A 25,835-nucleotide genomic window follows, 5' to 3' on the forward strand; every position below is an offset into this window, starting at 1 on the left:
ATGAGTTAAGAGTTGGAGGGAGGAGTGGAAGAGATGGAGGAAATAGGGAGAGGCAAAATGGGAAAAAGAGAGAGAGATGCCTGCTTTTAGAAATGGCAATCTAATGAACAGAAAACTTGGAGGATGATTCAGATAGACAACTCTAGATTTAATTTTATCCTGATGAAGCCACTGCAGCCCCATCAGAGCTCAAAGCAAAGCACCAAGGTAAGTCTCCTTTGTCAACAAAACTTATCTTTCTCAGCTTCTCTTTTACTCAGTTATTACAAGGTAAGAGAAAACTAAAAGCCTGTCTTTGCTTAATTCTATGTCACAGAGATAGCTTGCTTCTTCCAAAAGGACTTCTGAAAATCTTTCCCAGAAACACACTCTATAAACAACAACATAATTCACCTCAGTTACTACGTCTGCCACTGTCTCAGATTGTTTTAGTTCTGGTAGCCAATGAAGTAAGGGCAAAAAAGAGCAAATATGGAAAAACATTTTCATAACAGTGACTGTTCACTATCTAAACTCAATTTTTCCAACATGACATTCCTAATGAAAAATTTTCCTACTTATTAGAAGTTTCAAAATTATATCTAGACTTTTCTCACACAGTTCTCAGATTTCCATCATTTTTAGTGCTTCAGACACTCTTCCACAGCCTTCTCTTGCTGTTGAAATAACAATTATACAGCCAAACACATAAAAAGCTGTTAAAAATACTGCAAGAAAATGCTGACAATCTCTCAGAAACAAACAAACAAAAAAAAGATGAAAAGCAAAAAAACCTTTTAGATAACTTTCACCAACAGATTTTAATTTTTTTAAATTTTTCAAAGGTTTAAAAAAAGGTTACTCCCAAAATGTTCATCATTTTCAGTCATAAAGCTTATTCATCACTTACATTAGTAGAAAGAAGAATAGGTAGAAGCAAGATTTTCCTTAAATGTGTAAGTACATCAAGTATCAGACAGCTAAATGGATAAGTATGTTCCATAGAGAATATTAAAACATCTTACCCCAGTCTCCATCACTTATTCGACTAAATGAACGGTCCCTCAGAATCCTAAAAATTGACATTATATTTGTTGAGATGAGAAACATGGGAAATACTGAAAAAAAAATAAAACTTTGCAAATACACTACTTTATTGGAAATGAAAAATGAAATACTCACCCAGCATTGTTGATCACAATATCTACAATATAAAAACATCCAAGTCACATATATAAAAGCAAGCATATTAATTTGCATTTGCTTAAAACTCACATTTCTTTCAAAAGTGTTTTTCTCCCCATGGAATAGTAGATATAATAAGCAACAAGTGCTAGCAAAACAAAATTTTACACCTATAGCAAAAAAAATCTGATTCACAAAAGCATAAGAATCACATTATATTAGTGCTTTCCTTTCAAACCTGCATATCTAAAAACTTGTTAGATTTTTCCATCTCTACCTTCTGCCAAAATTCTATGAACTTATTTACAGAATTAGCAGTCACATAACTTAAGTTCTTAGAACTCAGCAGTAACCATAAGCCATCCCTCAGGCAATTTCAAAATTCACAGGGAAAGTTAAAAGTTTAAAAAAATTTTCCTTGCCAATGAAAAGTCAAAAGCCCAGAAAGGAAACCATTAGAATCAGAAACGGACAGCCTATATGAATACACAGTTGCATCCTCACTATAAAAAGAAAGGGATTATTTTTAAGGTTCAACCACCATCTTGTGGCTATCTTCATTTTATGACTTCAAACCTTTAGGGCTTCCATCCCTGTGTCAGACAATATGTGAACATGTCTCTCAAAAACTCAACCAAATATAGCTAGAAAAAATACACATGGTAGACCAAAAGAAAGGGAGCGTGAACACTTTAAAACTATAAAAATCAACATTTTTCTGACTAGAAACATGTTGGGCTTTTCCTCCAGTAATGCAATAACCTGTTACAATGTAGGGGATTAAATTAGGACGATTAAACAATATACTGAAATACTTCTTAAAAATGAACTTTTATATAATTCATCTTAATTTGCAAGATACAGAATCACTTTAACCTGGATAATTATAATTATCCAAAATATTCCACTGAGTCCTCTATTGCCAAAATACTGATTTTTTATTTTCTAAATATAAAATTTAGGATTCAACTTTATAAAATTATATACATTTTATAATTTATAAATTTGGAACACGGGAAACGTCTGTTCAACAGGCGAGCCCCTCTCCACGGTGCCTCGGCCCGAGATGCTCGAGCAGGGAGTGGAAAGCCACAGGGACGCGCAGGGTCACGTTGGGCCAGCAGGCTGGAGGAGAACCCGGGTAGCAGCTCAGGCAGCAGCTCGGCGCGAGCCCTCTCTGCGCCCCAAGGGCACATCCGGGGCCCACACGCCCCCTAGCGCTGGGTCCGCGGGTGGGCGGGGCAACGGGGGCGGAGCTGCGGAGCCGGGGAAGAGTCCCGGTGCCCATGGCCCGCCTTCCCCACCCCACTGGGGCGCCTGTCTAAGCACTTGCAATGCAGGAAGCCCAGGTTCAATCTCTGGCTAGAAAACTAGATCCCGCTCACTGCAACTGTGAAGTCCACATGCCACAAAGAAGACCCCATGAGCCACATCTAACATCCAGTGCAGTCAAAAATAATTAAAATATATATATATTATTTTATATAACTATTATATAATTAGAATTATTTAATAACTATTAAATAAAATTAGTGTTAGTTGACCAGTTGTGTCTGACCCTTTGTGACTCCATGGACTGTAGCCCACCAGGGTCCTCTGTCCATGGAATCTCCAGGCAAGAATACTGTACTGGTTGCCATTCCCTTCTCCAGGGCATCTTTCTGACTCAGGGATTGAACCCAATCTGCATTGCAGGCAGATGCTTTACCATCTGAATCACCAGGGAAGCCCATAATTATAATTACTTAGTAACTATTAAATAAGCATTATAATAATTTAATCATACCTCTGCTATACATGCCTGGAAAATCCCATGGATGGAGGAGCCTGGTAGGCTATAGTCCATGGGGTCACAAAGAGCTGGACACGACTGAGCGACTTCTCTTTCATTCTTTCATTCGTTCTTTCTTTCTTTCTGATATACGTATATAATCATACCCCCAATACGTATATTGGGGGTATGGTTAAATTATTATAATATCTTTAATAGTTATTAAATAATTATAATTATATAATGTAAATTATTGTATATTATATATGTCTTTTTATATATTGGGGATATGATTAAATTACTATAAAAAGGAAACTTAGAGAATGCTTTTAAGTTTTTCTAAAGACATTTAAAATACAAAAAAAAAAACAACCAATTCAATACATACATGCATACAAACTGTCACCTAGAGCCCTTTGTGGAATAAGATTAGGGTTTGTTAAAAAATTAAATTTTAAAACAAATCTAAAAATTTGATTACCAAGAAAGAGCTTTTAGCAAACAAAAGTAAAATAAAAAATAATTCATTAGAAAGGTAGAAGCTGCTCTGTAAGTACCACAAATGCAAAGAAACATTACCTATTCTTCCAAAAGCATCCAGTGCTGTCTTCACAATCTTCTCTCCTTCTTCCACTGTATCTGAAGGAAAGGGAAATTAGGGCAAGACTTTAGCAATAATCCTCACAAATGACTTCTAAATTCTGTGGATCAGAGTACATGACAGATACAATTCATTCAACAGAATTCATTTCCAGGAAAAATACATTTACATTGTAGGCACCTAACAAACTAAAATATAGATGATCTACATTACAAAAGAAATTTAGTCCCTAAGACAATTCTTTAACCTACAAAAAAAAAAAAAAGGAGCTGGGTAAATAACAAGCATTTGACAAATAATATCAAAGACAGCACTGTCTAATAGAATTTTGTCTTATGAAAATGAAAATGTCCCTATTTCTGCACTGTCTAATACAGTAGCCATGAACCAGATGCGGCTACTGGGCACTTGAAATGTGGCTAGGATGACAAATTGATTATTATTTCATTTCTATTGAATTTTAAGTTGTCACATAGGACTTCTCCTTAAGGATGCAAATGAGAATTTGAGAGGGAGGGAAAGAGGAGTGTATTTAATATGAAAAAGCATGGTCAAGACTATATGACTACATTTGGAAAACAAACCTATTGTTTTTGTAATGTTGTTGCTTAGTTGCTAAGTTGTATCCGACTCTTGAAACCCCATGGACAGCAGCCCACCAGGCTCCTCTATCCATGAGATTTCCCAGCCAAGAAAACTGGAGTGGGTTGCCATTTCCTCCTCCATGGGATCTTCCCGACCCAGGTATCAATCCCATGTCTCATGCATTGCAGGTGGATTCTTTACCACTGAGCCACCAAGGAAGTCCATTTTTATAATATACTAACCATAAAAAGCAAAGTTCAATGAAATATGATGGCCTTGTTATTTCCTGCTAATCAGCCCAGGAGAAGGGCTGATATCACCACAGCTGTGTGTCAAATGGTCAGCTGTCAATTCAACATCACCAGTGTCTCTTTCTACCTTCTCTGCAGTCACAGGAGGAGCCAGGGCCCTTCTCTGAGGCCCATACAGTCCTGAGTTAGGTCTTCCAAAAAGGGATAGTCACTTAAAAGGTAGAAAAGTAGGAGACTGCAGGGGCAGGCAGTCTCATGAGCAGGCTGCAGACATGACACTTGGCAGCACATGCAGGCAGGCTCTTGAGAACCACCCGCCACAGGCTGAGATGGTCTCCTACAGTCTCACTGACATGCGCCAGCCCAGACCTTCCAATGCTAAGTCTCTAACTCTGTATAAAACCCTTCACTCTGGGAAAACCAAGAGGGGCTTCTGTTTTCCTGACTGAATCCTGACTAATATACTTTGCATATCAAAACTGAGGGGCAGAGAGGAGAGTCTGAAATTTTCATCTTTAAAAATTAGGTTCTAAAACCCCAGAATTTTTTTCTAAAGGTGAAAACACTTTTCTAGACTCTCAAGAAAGAAATAAGATACTAAAATATCTGTCTCATTATTCCTTCGAGTACGCAAAACAAATCATATCCCATTTTCTTCCCTCTAAAATTTCAAAATAAAGTCACAGGCAATTTAATTTTCTCCCTGGCCCACAAAAGCAATCTAATTTGCAGAAAAGTCACTAAACACTAGCTTTTTAAAAGTAAATCTATTCAAGAAGATACCTTACAAATACTATTAGAATCAGGCAGTCCTAAGATGGCAGAGGAATAGGACAGGGAGACCACTTTTTCCCCCACAAATTCATCGAAAGATCATTTGAACAGTGAGCAAATTCCACAAAACAACCTCTGAACGCTGGCAGAGGACACCAGGCACCCAGAAAGGCAGCCCACTGTCTTTGAAAGGAGGTAGGACAAAATATACAAGATAAAAAGAGAGACAAAAGAGTTAGGGACAGAGAACTGTCCCAGGGAGGGAGTCGTGAAAAAGGAGAAGTTTCCAAACACCAGGAAACCCTCTCATCGGCGGGTCTGTGGGGAGTTTTAGAATCTCAGAGGGCAACATAATCAGGAGGTAAAATAAATAAACAAATAAATAAAACCCACAGATTACATGCCTAACCACAACTCCCAGCAGAGAAGTAGCCCAGACGCTCGCATCCGCCGCCAGCAAGCGGGTACTGAACAGGGGGGCACAGGCTGCATTGCTTAGGGTAAGGACCGGGCCTGAATGCCCTGAGGACAATCTGAGGGGGCTAACCTGAGAAAGCAACCCAAACTGTGGGATAGCCAGAGAGAGAAAGAGAGAGAGAACTTTTCCACGAAAAGCTCTAAGCTAAGGCACTGCCAGCCCGCTCACAGAACAAAGGACTGAGAGAATACCAGAGGAGAGCTAGCCTGCTGTGGCCCGGCCCATTCCCTGCCAGAGGCAGAAAGGCAGGTGACAGCCAGAGCCAGAAAAGGGCAATCTTGGCCCCAGAGACGGCATCCTCTACCAAACTGAGAGCAGGCTCCCAGTTGTTAACCAAGTCTTCCTGGGCTCCTGGACAGTTGACATCCATCAGGAGGGTCACAGCCAGATATCGGCTCCCCAGAGGAGACACACGACACACCTGAGTCAGCGCTCCCGCTGCGCGCCCAGGAAACCGAGCGGCTGGGACGGGGACGTGATAAGATGCACCGCACACCTGGGGAGAGTGCACTTGCCAAGCACCTGGTTGCCTGAGCTGCTCGGACCTGCGAAGGGCACAAAACGCAGGCCCAACAGAGTGTGCCTTCGTGGAGTACCCGATAACCTGAACCTGAGCGGCTTAGACCTGGGAAGTGCACGCAACCCAGGGCCTGCTTTAGACAGCTCCCCCGCAGAGCAACCTGGAGCCTGAGCAGTGTAGACCAGGAAAGCACACACGCCCTGAGCGGGGGCAAACCCAGTATGGCCCAGGCACTGCAAGCACTCCCCGAACACGCCAGTGATGTTTGTTTGCAGTGCTCCTCCCTCCCCGCAGCACGACTGAGCAAGTGAGCCTAAATAAGTGACCACCATCGCCCCCTTCTGTCAGGGTGGAAATTAGACACTGAAGAGACTTGCAAACAGAGGAAGCCAAAATAAACAGATGGAACTGCTTTGGAAGTAACAGGTGCAACAGATTAAAACCCTGTAGTTAGCACTGACACTGGAAGGGGCCTATAGACCCTGAGAAGTATAAGCTGGAAGGAGGAACTATCTGAAACTGAACTGACTCCACACTGCCTGCAACAGCTCCAGAAAAATTTCTAGATATATTTTACTATTATCATTTTTAAATTTTAAATCATTTTTTATTTTTAACTCCTTTATTACTCATTTAATTTTCATTTCTATAACCTATTACCCTGCAAAAAAAAAGACCCTATTTTTAAAGCAAATTTCATATATATTTCTTATAATTTTTGTGATTTTGGTTTTTTTTTAATATTGTATTTTTGAGAGTCTAACCTCTACTCTAGATTTTTAATCTTTGCTTCCTGGTATTTGTTATCAATTTTGTACCTTTAAAAATCCAATCTTCAGTATCCATTTTTACTTAGGACTGTGAATACTGACTGGATTGCCCTCTCCCTTCAACTCTCCTTTTTCTCCCCCAGGTCACCTCTGTCTCCTCCTTCCCCTTTCTCTTCTCTACCCAACTCTGTAAATCTCTTTGGGTATTCTGGGCTGTGAAGAACACAGGGAAATGATTACTGGCTAGATATGTCTCTCTCCTTTTGACTCCCCCTATTCTCCTCCTGGTCACCTCTATCTCCTTCCTCTGTCTTCTCTTCTCTATGGAACTCCATGAACCTCTCTGGGTGTTCCAGGCTGTGAAGAGCACATAGGGATTTGATTACTGGCTATATTGCTCTTTCCCCTTTTGATTCCTCCTCTTCTCCTCCTGGTCACCTCTATCTCCCTCCTCCCTCTTGTCTTCTCCATGTAACTCTGCAAACCTCTCTGGGTATCCCTCACTGTGGAGAATCTTTTCTCCATTAACCTAGATGTTTTATCATCAGTGCTGTATGGATGGAGAAGTCTTGACTACTGTAAGAATAAGACTGAAAACCAGAGGCAGGAGGCTTAAATCCAAAACCTGAGAACACCAGAAAACTCCTGACTCCAGAGAACATTAATTGATAAGAGTTCATCCAAAAGCCTCCATACCTACACTGAAACCAAGCCCCACCCAAGAGCCAACAAGTTCCAGAGCAAGACATACCACACTAATTCTCCAGCAACACAGGGACATAGCCCTGAGCTGCCCAAAGTCACACCAAACCCATAGACACTTCAAAACTCACTACTGGACACTTGACTGCATTCCAGAGAGAGGAGATCCAGCTCCACCCACCAGAACACCAACACAAGCTTCCCTAACCAGGAAACCTTGACAAGCCACTCATCCAACCCCACCCACATGGAGGAACCTCCACAATAAAGAGGAACCACAAACTTCCAGCATACAGAAAGGCCACCCCAAATACAGCAATCTAAACAAGATGAAAAGGCAGAGAACTACTCAGCAGGTAAAGGAACATGATAGATGCCTGCTAAACCAAACAAAAGAGGAGGAGATAAGGAGTCTACCTAAAAAAGAAATCAGAATAATGATAGTAAAAATGATCCAAAATCTTGAAAACAAAATGGAGTTACAGATAAATAGCCTGGAGACAAGGATTGAGAAGATGCAAGAAATGTTTAACAAGGACCTAAAGAAATAAAAAAACAGTCAATCAATAATGTATAATGCAATAACAGATCAAAAACACTCTGGAGCGAACCAACAGTAGAATAACTGAGGCAGAAGTAGGATAAGTGAGGTGGAAGATAGAATGGTGGAAATAAATGAAGCAGAGAGGAAAAAAGAAAAAATATTTAAAAGAAATGAGGACAACCTCAGAGACCTCTGGGACAATGTCAAACGCCCCAACATTCGAATCACAGGAGTCCCAGAAGAAGAAGACAAAAAGAAAGGCCATGAGAAAATATTTGAGGAGATAATAGTTGAAAACTTCCCTAAAATGCGGAAGGAAATAGCCACCCAAATCCAAGAAACTCAGAGAGTCCCAAACAGGATAAACCCAAGGCAAAAAACCACAAGACAATTTCTTAATCAAATTAACAAAGATCAAACACAAGGAACAAATATTAAAAGCAGCAAGGGAAAAACAACAAACACCACACAAAGGGATTCCCATAAGGATTACAGCTGATCTTTCAAGAGAAACTCTTCAGGCCAGAAGGGAATGGCAGGACATGCTTAAAGTGATAAAAGAGAAAAACCTACAACTCAGATTACTGTACCCAGCAAGGATCTCATTCAGATATGAAGGAGAATTCAAAAGCTTTAGAGACAAGCAAAAGCTGAGAAAAATCAGCACCACCAAACCAGCTCTTCAACAAATGCTAAAGGATCTTCTCTAGACAGGAAACACAGAAAAGGTTTGTAAACTCAAACCCAAAACAAAAAAGTAAATGGCAATGGGATCATACTTATCAATAATTACTTTAAATGTAAATGGGTTGAATGCCCCAACCAAAAGACAAAGACTGGCTGAATAGATACAAAAACAAGACCCCTATACTTGCTGTCTACAAGAGATCCACCTCAAAACAAGGGACACATACAGACTGAAAGTGAAGGGCTGGAAAAAAGCTATTTCACACAAATGGAGACCAAAAGCAGGAGTAGCAATACTCATATCAGATAAAATAGACTTTGAAATAAAGGCTGTGAAAAGAGGCAAAGAAGGACACTACATAATGATTGAAGGATCAATCCAAGAAGAAGATAAAACAATTATAAATATATATGCACCCAACACAGGAGTACCACAATATATAAGGCAAATGCTAACATGTACAAAAGGGGAAACTAACAGTAACACAATAATAGTGGAAGACTTTAATACCCCACTCACACCTATGGATAGATCAACTAAACAGAAAATTAGCAAGGAAATACAAACTTTAAATGATACAATGGGCCAGTTAGACCTAATTGATATCTGTAGGACATTTCACCCCAAAACAATGAATTTCACCTTTTTCTCAAGTGCACACGAAACCTTCTCCAGGATAGATCACATCCTGGGCCATAAGTCTAGCCTTGGTAAATTCAAAAAAACTGAAATCATTCCAAGCATCTTTTCTGATCACTATACAGTTAAGATCAGATGTCAACTACAGGGAAAAAAAACTATTAAAAATACCAACATATGGAGGTTTAACAACACACTTCTGAATAACCAACAAATCACAGAAGAAATCAAAATATGCATAGACACGAATGAAAATGAAAACAACAACCCAAAACCTATGGGATTCAGTAAAAGCAGTGCTAAGGGGAAGGTTCACAGCAATACAAGCTTACCTCAAGAAAAAAGAGAAAAATCAAACAAATAACATAACTCTACACCTAAAGCAACTAGAAAAGGAAAAAATGAAGAACCCCAGGGTTAGTAGATGGAAAGAAATCTTAAAAATTATGGCAGAAATAAATGCAAAAGAAACAAAGGAGACCATAGCAAAAATCAACAAAGCTAAAACCTGGTTATTTGAGAAGATAAAAAAAATAGACAAACCATTAGCCAGGCTCATCAAGAAAAAAAGGGAGAAGAATCAAATCAACAAAATTAGAAATGAAAATGGAGAAATCACAACAGACAACACAGAAATACAAAGGATCATAGGAAACTACTATCAGCAACTATATGCCAATAAAATGACAACTTGGAAGAAATGGACAAATTCTTAGAAAAGTATAACTTTCCAAAACTGAACCAGGAAGAAATAGAAAATCTTAACAGACCCATCACAAGCACAGAAATCGAAAATGTAATCAGAAATCTTCCAGCAAACAAAAGCCCAGGACCAGACAGCTTCACAGCTGAATTCTACCAAAAATTTAGATTAGAGCTAACACCTATCCTACTCAAACCCTTCCACAAAATTTCAGAGGAAGGTAAACTTCCACACTCATTCTATGAAGCCACAGTCACCCTAATACCAAAACCAAAGATGCCACAAAAAAAGAAAATTTCAGGCCAATATCACTGATGAGCACAGATGCAAAAATCCGTAACAAAATTCTAGCAAACAGAATCCAACAACATATTCAAAAGATCATACATCATGATCAAGTGGGCTTTATCCCAGCATTCTTTAATATCTGCAAATCAATCACTGTGATATACCACATTAACAAATTGAAAGATAAAAACCATATGATTATCTCAACAGATGCAGAGAAAGCCTTTGACAAAATTCAAATACCAAAATCCATTTATGATAAAGCAAGAATAGAAGGAACATACCTCAACATAATAAAAGCCATATATGATAAACCCACAGCAAACATTATCCTCAATGGTAAAAAAATTGAAAGCACTTCCCCTAAAGTAAGGAACAAGACAAGGGTGCCCACTCTCACCACTACTATTCAACATAGTTTTGGAAGTTTTAGCCACAGCAATCACAGAAGAAAAAAATAAAAGGAATCCAGATTGGAAAAGAAGTAAAACTATCACTGTTTGCAGATGACATGATCCTCTACATAGAAAACTCTAAAGACTCCACCAGAAAATTACTAGAGCTAATCAATGAATATAGTAAAGTTGCAGGATATAAAATTAATACACAGAAATCCCTTGCATTCCTATACACTAACAATGAGAAAACAGGAAGAGAAATTAAGGAAACAATTCCATTCACCATTGCAACAAAAAGAATAAAATACTTAGGAGTATATCTACCTAAAAAAACAAAAGACCTATATATATAGAAAACTATAAAACACTGATGAAAGAAATAAAAAATGACACAATAGATGGAGAAATATACCATGTTCCTGGATCAGAAGAATCAATATAGTGAAAAATGAGTATACTACCCAAAGCAATCTATAGATTCAATGCACTCCCTATCAAGCTACCAATGGTATTTTTCAGAGAGCTAGAACAAATAATTTCACAATTTGTATGGAAATACAAAAAACCTCAAATAGCCAAAGCAATCGTGAGAAAGAAGAATGGAACTGGAGAAATCAACCTGCCTGACTTCAGACTATACTACAAAGCTACAGTCATCAAGACAGTATGGTACTGGCACAAAGACAGAAATATAGATCAATGGAACAGAATAGTAAGCCCAGAGATAAATCCACACACCTATGGACACCTTATCTTCGACAAAGGAGGCAAGGATATACAATGGAGAAAAGACAACCTCTTTAACAAGTGGTGCTGGGAAAACTGGTCAACCACTTGTAAAAGAATGAAACTAGAACACTTTCTAACACCATACACAAAAATAAACTCAAAATGGATTAAAGATCTAAATGTAAGACCAGAAACTATAAAACTCCTAGAGAAAAACATAGGCAAAACACTCTCCGGCATAAATCACAGCAGGATCCTCTATGAACCACCTCCCAGAGTAATGGAAATAAAAGCAAAAATAAACAAATGGGACATAAATAAACTTAAAAGCTTTTGCACAACAAAGGAAACTATAAGCAAGGTGAAGACAGCCTTCAGAATGAGAGAAAATAATAGCAAACGAAGCAATTGACAATTAATCTCAAAAATATAAAAGCAGCTCCTACAGCTCAATTCCAGAAAAATAAACGACCCAATCAAAAAACGGGCCAAAGAACTAAACAGACATTTCTCCAAAGAAGACATACAGATGGCTAACAAACACACGAAAAGATGCTCAACATCACTCATTATCAGAGAAATGCAAATCAAAACCACAATGAGGTACCATCTCATGTCAGTCAAAATGGCTGCTATCCAAAAGTCTACAAGCAATAAATGCTGGAGAGGGTATGGAGAAAAGGGAACCCTCTTACACTGTTGGTGGGAATGCAAACTGGTACAGCAGCTATGGAGAACAGTGTGGAGATTCCTTACAAAACTGGAAATAGAACTGCCATATGACCCAACAATCCCACTGCTGGGCATACACACCGAGGAAGCCAGAACTGAAAGAGACACGTGTACCCCAGTGTTCATCGCAGCACTGTTTATAATAGCCAGGACATGGAAGCAACCTAGATGTCCATCAGCAGATGAATGGATAAGAAATCTGTGGTACATATACACAATGGAATATTACTCAGCCATTAAAAAGAATGCATTTGAATCAGTTCCAGTGAGGTGGATGAAACTGGAGCCTATTATACAGAGTAAAGTCAGTCAGAAAGAAAAACACCAATACAGTATATTAGCACATATATATGGAATTTAGAAAGATGGTAACAATGACCCTATATGCGAGACAGCAAAAGAGAGAAAGATGTATAGAAAAGTCTTTTGGACTCTGTGGGAGAAGACAAGGGTGGGAGGATTTGAGAGAATAGCATTGAAACATGTATATTATCATATGTGAAACAGATCACCAGTCCAGGTTTGATGCATGAGACAGGGTGCTCAGGGCTGGTGCACCGGGATGACCCTAAGGGATGGGATGGGGAGGGAGGTGGGAGGGGGGGTTCAGGATGGGGAACACATGTACACCCATGGTTGATTCAATGTATGGCAACGGTTGTCATATGTTTGGCATATGTCATATGTATGACAACCATTCATGGTTATCAATGTATGGCAAAAAACACTACAATATTGTAAAGTAATTAGCCTCCAATTAAAATAAATAAATTAATTTAAAAACAAAACAAAACAAATACTATTAGAATCAATGTATCAAACATAAAGGCTGTATTTGCTGTTTTTCATTATTTTTTCTTTATTCTTAATGCCTACTTTTGACTCTTACGTTTTTACAAAGATAAGAAAGTTACATATAGCAATGATTTCCTATGCAGAATGAAATATGAAAGCTGGGTACAGAAATGGGGCATTTTACTTCTTATACTATATTACTTTAAGAAATATAAAGAAAAATTTTTTTAAGAATTTAATGTAATTCTGTAGAAATATAAGAGATCTTTTTGCTTTTAAGAGCAAGAGTAAGGACTTCCCTAGGGGTCCAGTGGCTAAGACTCTGAGCTCCCAGTGCAGGAGACCCAGGTTCAATCCCTGGTCAGGAAACGAGATCCCACAAGTTGCATCTAAGACCCAGTGCAGTCACAAGAGCATATTCATATCCACATTTACAGTAAGGTACTGGTTATATCACATGCTCATTACTAAAAACACTAAATAAACAATTGAATAAAATTTAGACTTATGAAATAATCTACATCAAAAAAAAGCTCACATATAAAATCTGTTGCTAAACATCTTTGGCAGCCTTAGATAAAATCTAATTTCACAATGACACTGGAATGCTGAGAGATTTGCTCAGTGATTTATTAACATGAGAAATAGCATTAGTTGAGGAAAAATAAAAGAAACAGTACGATTTTCTCAAATACTGTACCATAGTTAGCCACTGCTTTTCCACCCTTCCTCCTTATTTCTTCAACAACCTTATCAGCAGCAAAGGAGCTTTTGCCAACTCCTGTGAAGTCCCCTCCTAGGTCATTCACTGCAATGCAAAAATAAACAAATAAGAATTCAGTTCTAGACGTCAAAAGTACAAGGTGGAATGAAATTACATTATTAGCATATGTTTTCAGTCATCTTCCTAATTCCCTCCTCCTGTATTTCTATCCTACTGAAGACACCATGATATACGTACTTTCAAAACATGTCTCTTTGTTTTTAAATATAGATATGAAGCAGTGAAAATATTTAAACACAGGTTCATGCCATGAAATTTTCAACTGTGCAATGCTTCTTTTTGGGGAAGCAAAAGACTGATTCAACCCATTTTTAAGAAAAAAAAAAAAGGAAAAGAAAAAAAAAATCACATTTAAGAGTAAACACAAAGGAAAACAGTATGGACATCCTTCACAAAAAATTAAAAATAGAACTGTCATATGATCCGGCAATCCCACTTCCATGTATTTATTCAAGAGAACTGAAATCAGGAACTAAAGAGATAACAGAACTCCAGTGTTCAATGCAGCACTATTCACAATAGCCAAGATGTGCAAACAATCTACATATCAATTGACAGACAAAATGGATAAAGAAAAAGTTGCCAATGTGCTATTTTTTGGGCTTTAAAAAAAAAGAAGGAAATTTTGCAATATGTAACAACATGGATAAACCCTGAAGATAATAAGGTAACCCAGTCACAGAAGGCCAAATACTACATGATTGTATCTAAAATGGTCAAACTCATAGAATCAGAGAGTAGAATAGTGCTTGCAGAGATTAGCAGGAGGAGAAAATGGGGAATTGCTAATCAGTGGGCATAAAATTTCAATAATGCAAGATGAAAATGTTCTAGAGATCTTATCTGCTGTACAACATAATGCCTGTAGTTAATAATACTCTATTGTACACTTAAAAATTTGTTAAAAGGGTAGATCTCATATTAAGAGTTCTTATCACAACTGAAAAAAAGAAAAGAAAGGTTAAATACATAATGTGACATCTTCTCCATGTCAAGAAAGCCATTTACAGCAATGGTGATAAAGAACAAGCATATTAAATTCACACTGGTGAATTTTTGTAAAACATAATATGTCATGGTCTACCAAAAAAGAAATAAAACTATTTATTGAAAAAGGTCAAAAACTACACACACAACTAACATGTGTTCAGTCACTAATTTATACTAAAATATATGTAATTTATATGTTTCCCTAGTGGCTCAGATGGTAAAGAATCTGCCTGCAATGCAGGAGAACAGTTTCAATCCCAGGGTTGGAAAGATCTCCTGGAGAAGGGAATGGCTACCCACTCCAGTATTCTTGCCTGGAGAATTCCATGGACAGAGGAGCCTAGCCAGATACAGTCCATGGATTCACGAAGAGTTGGACACAATTAAGTGACATTCATTACATTTTTACATCTTCCTATATATATAGATACAAACATTAACTGAACATTTACTATTTGCAAGGAAATCTACAGATGTATAAGAATGGTGCCTATCCTCAAAGAGTTTATAATGTACTGAAAGTTAAGTATGTGGTAATATCTGGATGTGAGAGTTGGACTGTGAGGAAAGCTGAGCACCGAAAAATTGATGCTTTTGAACAGTGGTGTTGGAGAAGACTCTTGAGAGTCCCTTGGACTGCAAGGAGATCCAACCAGTCCATCCTAAAAGACTGATCTGTCCTGGGTGTTCATTGGAAGGACTGATGTTGAAGCTGAAACTCCAATACTTCGGCCACCTCATGCGAAGAGTTGACTCATTGGAAAAGACCTTGATGCTGGGAGGGATTGGGGGCAGGAGGAGAAGGGGACGACAGAGGATGAGATGGCTGGATGGCATCACCGATTCGATGGGCATAAGTTTGAGTGAACTCCTGGAGTTGGTGATGGGCAGGGAGGCCTGGCGTGCTGCGATTCATGGAGTCACAAATAGTCGGACACGACTGAGCATCTGAACTGAACTGAACTGAACTGAACTATACTAATGCATTAATTGTATCATAAAGTATATAAAGGCAACATAACTAAGTAATATGATAACAAAGGTAATTTACACAATCATTCAAGGTTGAATTTACAAAATAACAGGCAAAAACAAATGAAAAGATAAATAATGTGTCAGTCACTCAGTCATGTCCGACTCTTTGCGACTCCATGGACTGTAGCCCACCAGGCTCCTCTGTCCATGGAATTCTCCAGCCAAGAATACTGGAGTGGGTTGCCATTCCCTTCTCCAGGGGGTCTTCCTGACCCAGGGATCAAACCTGGGTCTCCCTCACCACAGGTAGATTCTCTACCATCTGAGCCACAATAGATCGATGCCAAACATCTTGGTAAAAACAGAATTTAAGGCAAATACTGGGGACAAAGAATTAACTTGCATTGCAAAGTGATCATTTCTGTTGGGTTACTGCAAAAACTGTGAGGAATATAATAATTTAAAAATTACTAATTAATAATGGCATAGAGATATACGCTAAAATTTAAACCCTCTTAATATGATCAAATTGATGATTATCATACCTGAAAAAAAATGCACGAGATCTTTTTTTCTTTTGAAGTATAACTCTCTTATGGGAGAATGGGGGTGAGGGTTGTAACTGGGATAGGGTAGTAAAAGGAGATAAAGGGATGACTCAGAGAAAAACTAGTCAAATGTATTTTTGTGCTTAAAGGAAATTAGTTTTTCAAAATGTGGACTGAGGTATATTTTTTCTAACAATATAGTCTTATCAGTCTTATTGCAAATAAAAAAAGCTACAAAGACAAAAAATAATAGGGGAAAGGCTTACATTATCCCTCAGAGATTTTTTTTTTAATGTTAAGATTCTCAAGACTAAATTCCTATTAACTATTCATTATTTGAGTACAGTTACTTAAGTAACAGGAAATAAACAATTTAAAAAAATCAAGATTTTGAAACACATAACTAACAGTCTTCTAAGACCCTTTTTACGCAAGCAAGGGAAAGTTCAAAAGCAAATTGACAAAGACAATACTGAAGTAAAGAAGGAAATGTTCAATTGTGAAATGAAACACCACCCCCAAGTGCAAACTATTCCAAGTGCAATCAAAGGTAAACATTGAAGCCTGAATAAATAATGACTGAGATCAATGATCAATGCAGTGAAACAGTATCAAAACAGATTTATTCAAGACAAGTATTCACCTCAGAGAGGACAAATTGGACACTGACCTCACTCAGTTACCCTTCCAGAGCTAATTCACAGGGGTTACAATCTTAACTAGAAAAGCACTAATTATATACACTGAAGGGCTTAGCCAGCAGCAACATTAGAAGATTGTTTGTAAACAAAGAGCAATGTGTTTACACTATGTGACCCTGTCATCACTTATATATATGACTAATATTACAATTATAACAATATTTTAAAACGTCCCTATCGCCTACTGTTAAAGACACATCTGGAGAAGGGGACGATGGAGGACGTGATGGTTGGATGACATCATTGACTCAATTAGACATGAGTTTGAGTAAACTCCGGGAGTTGGCAATGGACAGGGAGGCCTGGCATGCTGAAGTCCATGGGGCCATGGGGTCACAAAGAGTCAGAGATGACTGAGCAACTGAACTGAACTGACTGAATATTCCAATTATAACAATATTTTAAAATATCCCTACCACCTACTGTTAAAGACACGACTTTGTACATTGCTGCATTTGAGCTCCATACAGTTTTCTAGGAGTTTGGCAGGAACACTTGTTCCTATTTTTACAGAAGAGGAGAGTTTAGGAAAAGTTAGGTAACTTATTCCAGACTCCAAGGCTGTATGAAACAGCAAAATTCAGACAAGAACCTGGACCCACCACAATATCACTCTGCTCCTCTAATGCTGTGAACAAGTTTCTTTTATTCTAATTATTTCCACTTAAAAAAAAAGTCATGCTTGCTTGGAGAGAATACAGAAGAAACAACCTCTCTCAAACAAACAGCTTCAAAATACAGTATTTTTACTACCTATTGGTAAGATTATGATAGTTAAGAGATAGAGTCTTTTCAGCTTAAACCATCAAAATATCCCCAAAAGTGATATATTTGTAAATCCTCCATATAAAATCCAGCTTATAGCTCTGAAGAGCTTTTTTTTTTTTTAAGATATAAAATCTTTTGCCTATTTCCGTAATTTTAAATAAATCAATGACTTGGATAGTCTATTAAAGACTATGTAAGTTTTTTTAATTAAAAATGCACTCTGAGTTTTTATTAAACACCTACTTACTATACACTAACCACTAGAGTAGGGACATATGGATCCAGAAAATTATAAACACACTTGGAGCCTATAAAAGTATCCTATAAATAGGAAAATGGATACCTAAACACAAAGTACTGAGTCATCAGCTATCAAAGCCTGAAAACAGAACCAGTTGGTGAGAATGGCTATTTCCCCATATCCTCCCAACACAAGACATTATCATTCTTTTCAGTATAACAATTAAATGATTATAAATTATAGCCCATTATTTTAGCACTAGTAAGGTTACATTATTTTCATAGGCTTGTCATTTATATTTCTGTTTACTGTTTTGTCTGCTTAAATAACATTTCATTTGGGGTGCCTTTTTTTCATACAGATGTGTACATGCGGGAAGCATGCATGCTTGTCACTTCAGTCATGTCCGACTCTATGGAACCCTGTGGACTGTAGCCCACCAGGCTCCTCTGTCCATGGGAGTCTCCAGGCAAGAATACTGGAGTGGGTTGTCATGCCCTCCTGCAGGGGATCATCCCAACCCAGGGATCGAACCCTGGTCTCCTGTGTCTTCTGAATAGCAGGTGGATTCTGAGCCACCAGGGATGCCCCATGTACATGTCACTTATTTCTAAAGATTTTAATTTTTTATCATATACAAATTATAAATTCTTTTATTGAAATGTTGAAAGAGAAACAGCAGAGCATTAATATTATTTGATAGCATTACATACATTATTTTTTAACATTTTGTTACGTAAACCAGATTGAGAAATCTGGATTTGTCTTTAGCAATCCTATTTGTGTACAGGGTTTGGCTCTCAGAAGTTGGTTTTCCTGTTCTCTCATGCTGTTCTTCAGCCCTGATTACTGGCCCCAAAGACTAGAGCAAGAAACATGTTTTGGGTCTCCTGATATCAGGGCTGCTAAACCAACTGAGGCAACATATATCACTTTTAGTGTGTTGGGGGGGGAAAAAATGCGAATCAAACTGATTATCATCTTCCTCAAACTGTCCCACCCTCTCAGCAGCACTTTGCTGGCTAAGTCATTTCCCAGGTATTCTCTCTTTACTCCCATTTCTGAACAGTATATGCCACCAAGCTATCAAGGCTTGACATCCATTTCATTATGATTCTTCAAATACTCATTCTGTTCATACTCTGTACCCAGCACTGGGCTTGGTGCTTTGAGCGTGGGAGGTAGATAGTGTGTGTGCTGAGGAGTTTCCAGTTCTTCTGAGGAACCAATTATTGCCATTTCTTTCCTGTTCTATCATTTCATGCCCAGACTACTGTAAGTGCCTCCCCAGTGGCCTTTTCCCTCCAATCGTAATCATTCCAGGCTGCTAGCAGCCAGTTGCTGGGTAATGGCCATACAACAGCCTTAAGCTAAGTCATTCCCCCACTGAAAATCTGCAGTAGAACCCTATTATTCACTGCCTAATTTTCAAGATCCCTTAAAGTCAGACCTCATTTTACTGTTTCACCTTAGTATAATTAGTTTCTCCTCTCTGGGAAATTGCTTATATAGCAATTCCTAAGTTCCCACTTAATTATCAGGAGTAATAATGTTACAATGCTTTGTATCTGAAGAGTGCTCTATAACTGTGCTTACACATATTCCTGTTCACATATTTATTCAATCCAAGGATTTGACACCAGTATGACCAAAGACATATCTATAAACTACTTTTATTTCCAAAGTAAAATGGTGCTTCCAAATCTACAAAATCAAAATAACTTTTATATGCATTGATTTTGCACGTGACATGCTTTACAACGAGTAATCTGAGAAGTGTATAAAAAGATGACAAAGGCAATATTATACTACAAGTGTACTTATTTTTTGGAGAGGTTATTTACTTTTTTTTAATGCTTTTAAGAAATTCAAACACCACAGATCCAAAAAGCCCTTTCTAACCCGTGTCCTATCCCAGAGGTAACTGTTATTAACCATTTTTGAGATGTCCTTCCAGGCATTTCTGTTTCCTATGTTGATGCCTTTCCTCCCATTCTGAAAAGTTTCTGATAGAAAACAAAAGCATTAAGAATCATTTCATTGATATAGTAGGCCCAGTGGGGATTTCCTCCTGTATTCTGTTTATGTCTTGACTGCTACCAAAAAGTATTTAAAGTGCCTTAAATATAAAAGGCACGTGCAAGGACTATTAAAAAATGGAAAAATTAAGAAAATGTCACATCAGAGAAAGAGAAGCCTACTCAAAGCATAGGCAAATGGTTGTTACCCTAGTTGAGGACAGTGTCAGGTTTACCCTTAAGCTTCCTGACAGTCAAAGAAAAAGTGCAAAACACAGTGTTGCCGCTATATTTTCATTGTTTGGCAGAAAGATACCATCTCCCTAGTTCATCAGAAGTCTTTTCCAGAATGGCCATAATGTATCTAAATATTTGAAGGCCTCCAAAATGTGGTAACAGTTTAGAAAGCAGTATCTTAAGTGAGGCCCCCTTAATTTAAGGGACTTTATCTGTCTCAACAACAAGAAGGCATCAAGGGTCTCTTTAAAGGAAGAAGTTGAAAATGAGCAACTGAGTCCTCCTGGGACTCCATCTCCTGTCTATCTACACTCACCGCCTGGGTAATCTGATCCAGTCTCCTGGCTTTAAATCCCACCTGGGAACTGAAAATAGATTTATATAGCTTCAATGTCCCCCCAACTATAGAGTCCTATGTCCCACTGCCTACTTACTATCCTCATCTGAAAGTCTACAGGAATGTCCCCTCTCTGGGAATCTGGCCTTCCTCCAATCTTTTTCATCTCACTCTATCCTCTCTCCTTTTCAACCCACATCAGCAAATAACCAAATCCTGCCATACCTACCTTCCAAATATATCCAGAATTTAACCTTCTTGTACCACCTCCATCCCTACCAACTGTCTGAATCAACCCCTTCTCTTTCACAGATTATTGCAATAACCTGACAGATCTCTCTGCTTCCACTCCTTTTTTTTCAACAAAAAATTATAAGTACAGACAATAGGAGTTCATATGACAATAAACCCCAACAGGCTCGACATCCTCCTCCACTTCCATCCTTACTCCTCCTGAACCTACTTCTCAGACAGCAAGCAGAATGATCAATTTAAACCTTAAAGCAGGTCATGAAAGTAGGTTCTCATTAGAAATCTAGAAAAATAGTATACACGATCTTATTTGCAAAACAGAAATAGAGACACAGATATAGAATACAAACATATGAACACCAAGTAGGTAAAGGTGGTGACATAGGAATTGGGGTGTTGGTATTGACATATACACACTATTGATACTATCTATAAAACAGATAACTAATGAGAACCTACTATATAGCTCAGGGAACTTTACCTAGCGCTCTGTGGTGACCTAAGTTGGCAGGAAATCAAAAAAAGAGGGGCTACATGTACACGGACAGCTGACTCAGGTTGCTGTACTGCAGAAATCAACACGACACTGTAAAGCACCTATACTCCAATAAAAATTAATTTAAAAAAGAAAAACAATCCGGCTAAAAGCCAGTCCTTCTGAACTAAATGGTCCTACATGATCTGACCTCCTGTCCCCTCTCATCTCTCATCTTCATTCCCCTGGATGACATTACTCCAACCTGGGATGCCCCCGAAGCTCACTTTGATATAATCCTGAGCACAGTGCCCAGGACATGTTAGGCAGTCACTAATACTGTTTTTTTCCCCCTTTACAAAAGAATTTAATGCTTGGTGTCATTTAATCCCCACCATAATCCTGGCAGTTATTAGGTAAGGTGGCTACTAATATTCAGACAAGTCATGTAACTGGACAGCACAGCCAGGATTCAAAGCCTGACCTAACTTCAGAGACAATTCACTTTCCCACACTGAAGTTCATCTTCTGGCTGTCAGGATCACACAACAGCTAAAAACACAGGCTCTGGCATCTGACAACAGGAACTTAGAAAACTCATCTTTACCAGTTGTCATGTAACTTCAGCACAGAAAAGAAATCGTGCCGATCTTACTTTAAAAGACTTCAACTTAAATTAACCCTAAGTGCTACTCCTCCAGTTCAAGAACAGAAAGCATTTTGCCTTTCTTACTGTCAAAAAAGAGGTTCTGCTTGCTGGAACACTTCAATCTTCTTTGTGTTCAAGCCCTCAGGATAAAAGTTACTATTCAGAGAACTTGATACGGCTCACCAACTGAGGAAACCTCAGACCTATTCCATTCCCAACATTTTCTTCAGATATGCACACACATTTCTTCAAAGATGTAATCTGTACAAAAACAAATTGTCCCTTATTGTAATTATCAGCCAAAGGCTTAGCAGTTCTTACACTCAGATTTAAGTCTCCCACAATGCTTGATATTATGGAACATAAAACATAGCAATCATATTAACAGGAAGCTAGAGAATATCTTAAGTGATACCCTTAACTTTGGGCTTGGCCAGGTGATTTTCCTTGGCCAGTGAAATGTGGGTAGAAGCGCCATGCCACTTCTAAACGGAAGCTTTAAGCACCACCGTGGGGAACAGCCATGATGAGAGTCACGCCTTCAGCTGGGATCCTGAAATTATTAAGACACACAGAACAGACAGACAACGGACCAGAAGGTGAAGCATCAGGTAAGTGTGAAACTACCCTTTACTATCATAATCCAAGGAGACTTGTTTGCTGACTCAGCATAACCAACCAAAAGCTCTCTCACATGATAAACAAGCTACTCTATGTCTTAAGGTTTTACTTCTTACTGGCCTCTGAGCTAGTCATAAAAGACTAACTGATCAGTAATTTTACCACAAACAAGCTCAGTTCAGTTCAGTCACTCAGTCGTGTCTGACTCTTTGCGACCCCATGAATCGCAGCACACCAGGCCTCCCTGTCCATCACCAACTCCCAGAGTTTACTCAAACACATGTCCATCGAGTCGGTCATGCCATCCAGCCATCTCATCCTCTGTCATCCCCTTCTCCTCCTGCCCCCAATCCCTCCCAGCATCAGGGTCTTTTCCAATGAGTCAACTCTTTGCATGAGGTGGCCAAAGTATTGGAGTTTCAGCTTCAGCATCAGTCCTTCCAATGAACACCCAGGACTGATCTGCCTTAGGATGCACTGGTTGGATCTCCTTATAGTCCAAGGGACTCTCAAGAGTCTTCTCCAACACCACTGTTCAAAAGCATCAATTTTTCGGTGTTCAGCTTTCTCCACAGTCCAACTCTCACATCCATACATGACCACTGGAAAAACCATAGCCTTGACTAGATGGACTTTTGTTGGCAAAGTAATGTCTCTGCTTTTTAATATGCTATCTAAGTTGGTCATAACTTTCCTTCCAAGGAGTAAGCGTCTTTTAATTTCATGGCTGCAATCACCATCTGCAGTGATTTTGGAGCCCCCAAAAATAAAGTCTGACACTGTTTCCACTGTTTCCCAATCTATTTGCCATGAAGAGATGGGACCAGATGCCATGATCTTAGTTTTCTGAATGTTGAGCTTTAAGCCAATTTTTTCACTCTCCTCTTTCAATTTCATCAAGAGGCTCTTTAGTTCTTCTTCACTTTCTGCCATAAGGGTGGTGTCATCTGCATATCTGAGGTTATTGATATTTCTCCTGGCAATCTTGATTCCAGCTTGTGCTTCATCTAACCCAGCGTTTCTCATGATGTACTCTGCATATAAGTTAAATAAGCAGGGTGACAATATACAGCCTTGACGTACTCCTTTTCCTATTTGGAACCAGTCTGCTGTTCCATGTCCAGTTCTAATTGTTGCTTCCTGACCTGCATACAGGTTTCTCGAGAGGCAGGTCAGGTGGTCTGGTATTCCCATCTCTTTCAGAATTTTCCACAGTATATTGTGATCCACACAGTTAAAGGCTTTGGCATAGTCAATAAAGCAGAAATATATGTTTTTCTGGAACTCTCTTGCTTTTTCAACGATCCAGCGAATGTTTTCAATTTGATCTCTGGTTCCTCTGCCTTTTCGAAAACCAGCTTGAACATCTGGAAGTTCACAGTTCACGTATTGCTGAAGCCTGGCCTGGAGAATTTTGAGCATCACTTTACTAGTGTGTGACGTGAGTACAATTGTGCGGTAGTTTGAGCATACTTTGGGATTGCCTTTCTTTGGGATTGGAATGAAAACTGACCTTTTCCAGTCCTGTGGCCACTACTGAGTTTTCCAAATTTGCTACTCTGTCGTAAATCCTACATGTGCTTACTCCTGTCTCCTATTTTTTGCTTCCTCGGGTAAAAATATGCTGAGCAGAACAAAATTAACTCAGGAGAAAGGGCAGTGCACGTAAGACAATCTGGAAGCAGGGCATCTACGTTTTAAAAAGCTACAGCACAGGGCAGTGGCGGTTAGAAGAACGAAAACCATGGTAGCCTAGAGAATTCACAGCCAGGTCACAGGCTAACAAGTGGTAGAAAAATTCTGTGCTTTCACATAAACTAAACTATATCTGGTTCTCCAGCCAAGTTTGGTAAATAATTTTACAAAAACACGAACCTTCTACCTTTTTGGACTTTAACAGGCACCTGCTGCAATACCATCCCTGGGTCAATGACAAGAGACACACCATCCCTGTTTATCATTTCCTTAGAATTGAAAAAGGCCAACCTGAGTTCAACAAATTCAAAACTAATAGATACAGGAATTCTGATCCACATGAACACATATTGCTGCAAAAGGTTTTACAAAATAAATTTATAAACTAAGATTATAACTCAGCCACAACCAAAAAAGTAGAAATTTACTCAACCAATCTCAAAGGCACACCAACCACTCCCCACCCCACCCCATCCCCAAAAAAGGGTTACAACAATAAACGAACCAATGAATAAAGTCCTTTCTTTACAAAAGGTAATATTTCAGGTCCTTTTCAAGATACAAAAGATAAAAAGAGACCCTAGCATTTATGGAACTGAGTGCAAAGATGTAAATAAAAAGTTAGGAGTAAAAATATTAATAAATGAATAGCAATATCTTTTTAAAGAAAGTAAAGAAAAAACAGGCTGTGACATGACACATTCTTGGGACAATCTAGCAAAAAAAAAAAAAAAAAAAGGTCTGAACTATACACACCTGACAAAATATCACAGTGTCAAAATGTGTTGACATGGTGTTCTTCTTCTTGCCATAAGAAGCAGACTGGATTAACACACTGTGGTTATGACCTTAAACAACATCCAAGATTTCTGTGTACCTTCCATAAAGATAAGCTACACATCCACACTGAGGGAAAAAGAGTCAATATCCTGCTTAGGTCTTCTTGGTTTAGAGAACCTTTCTGCTTGTTAAGTCTTCTGTTACACACGTCTTCATAAACAAATTGGGAGAAATCTCTCTCTCTGTATTCCCTAGTAAGCCGTAAGAAAATTGTGATTGGGAGGCCAAAGCCCAGGGAAGATATTAATAAATATTGGGGCATACAACTGCCCTACATACCTACCTGGCACTGAAGATCCATTTAGTTACTCCCCACAAAGACGTGGCTGTGGACAAACCCACTTCTATGACCACACCAACTGCCAATCACACCAGGAAAACCACTGAGATGACTAAAACCTCCCACACTGAGTGTGTTCTCAAATACCCCATCCTCCAACTGAATCCCCAGAGTAAAACTCATGTAAATGTCCCTTCAATTAAATTTTTTTAAACTGTTATAAAAGCTCCCATTTGAAACATTTTGATGAAAGAAATTAAAAAACAAACAAAAAAAATCATACTTTGGATTT

General features: G+C 38.5%; 1 protein-coding gene across 2 annotated transcripts in view; it reads right to left on the minus strand.

The window, feature by feature from the left end:
- HSD17B4 (hydroxysteroid 17-beta dehydrogenase 4) overlaps nucleotides 1-25,835 on the minus strand; it is a 94,671-nt gene that overhangs the window by 59,796 nt on the left and 9,040 nt on the right. For both annotated transcript variants that reach the window (XM_061150929.1, XM_061150930.1), the window contains exons 3-6: nucleotides 13,833-13,940; nucleotides 3,515-3,574; nucleotides 1,162-1,183; nucleotides 1,005-1,051 (exon numbers count right to left, since the gene is read on the minus strand). In XM_061150929.1, coding sequence (XP_061006912.1) covers nucleotides 1,005-1,051; nucleotides 1,162-1,183; nucleotides 3,515-3,574; nucleotides 13,833-13,940 — 237 coding nt within the window. The remainder of the gene's footprint in view (nucleotides 1-1,004; nucleotides 1,052-1,161; nucleotides 1,184-3,514; nucleotides 3,575-13,832; nucleotides 13,941-25,835) is intronic.

The sequence above is a fragment of the Dama dama genome, chromosome 9 (genome assembly GCF_033118175.1).
Source record: "Dama dama isolate Ldn47 chromosome 9, ASM3311817v1, whole genome shotgun sequence".
Classification (NCBI taxonomy): Eukaryota; Metazoa; Chordata; class Mammalia; order Artiodactyla; family Cervidae; genus Dama; species Dama dama.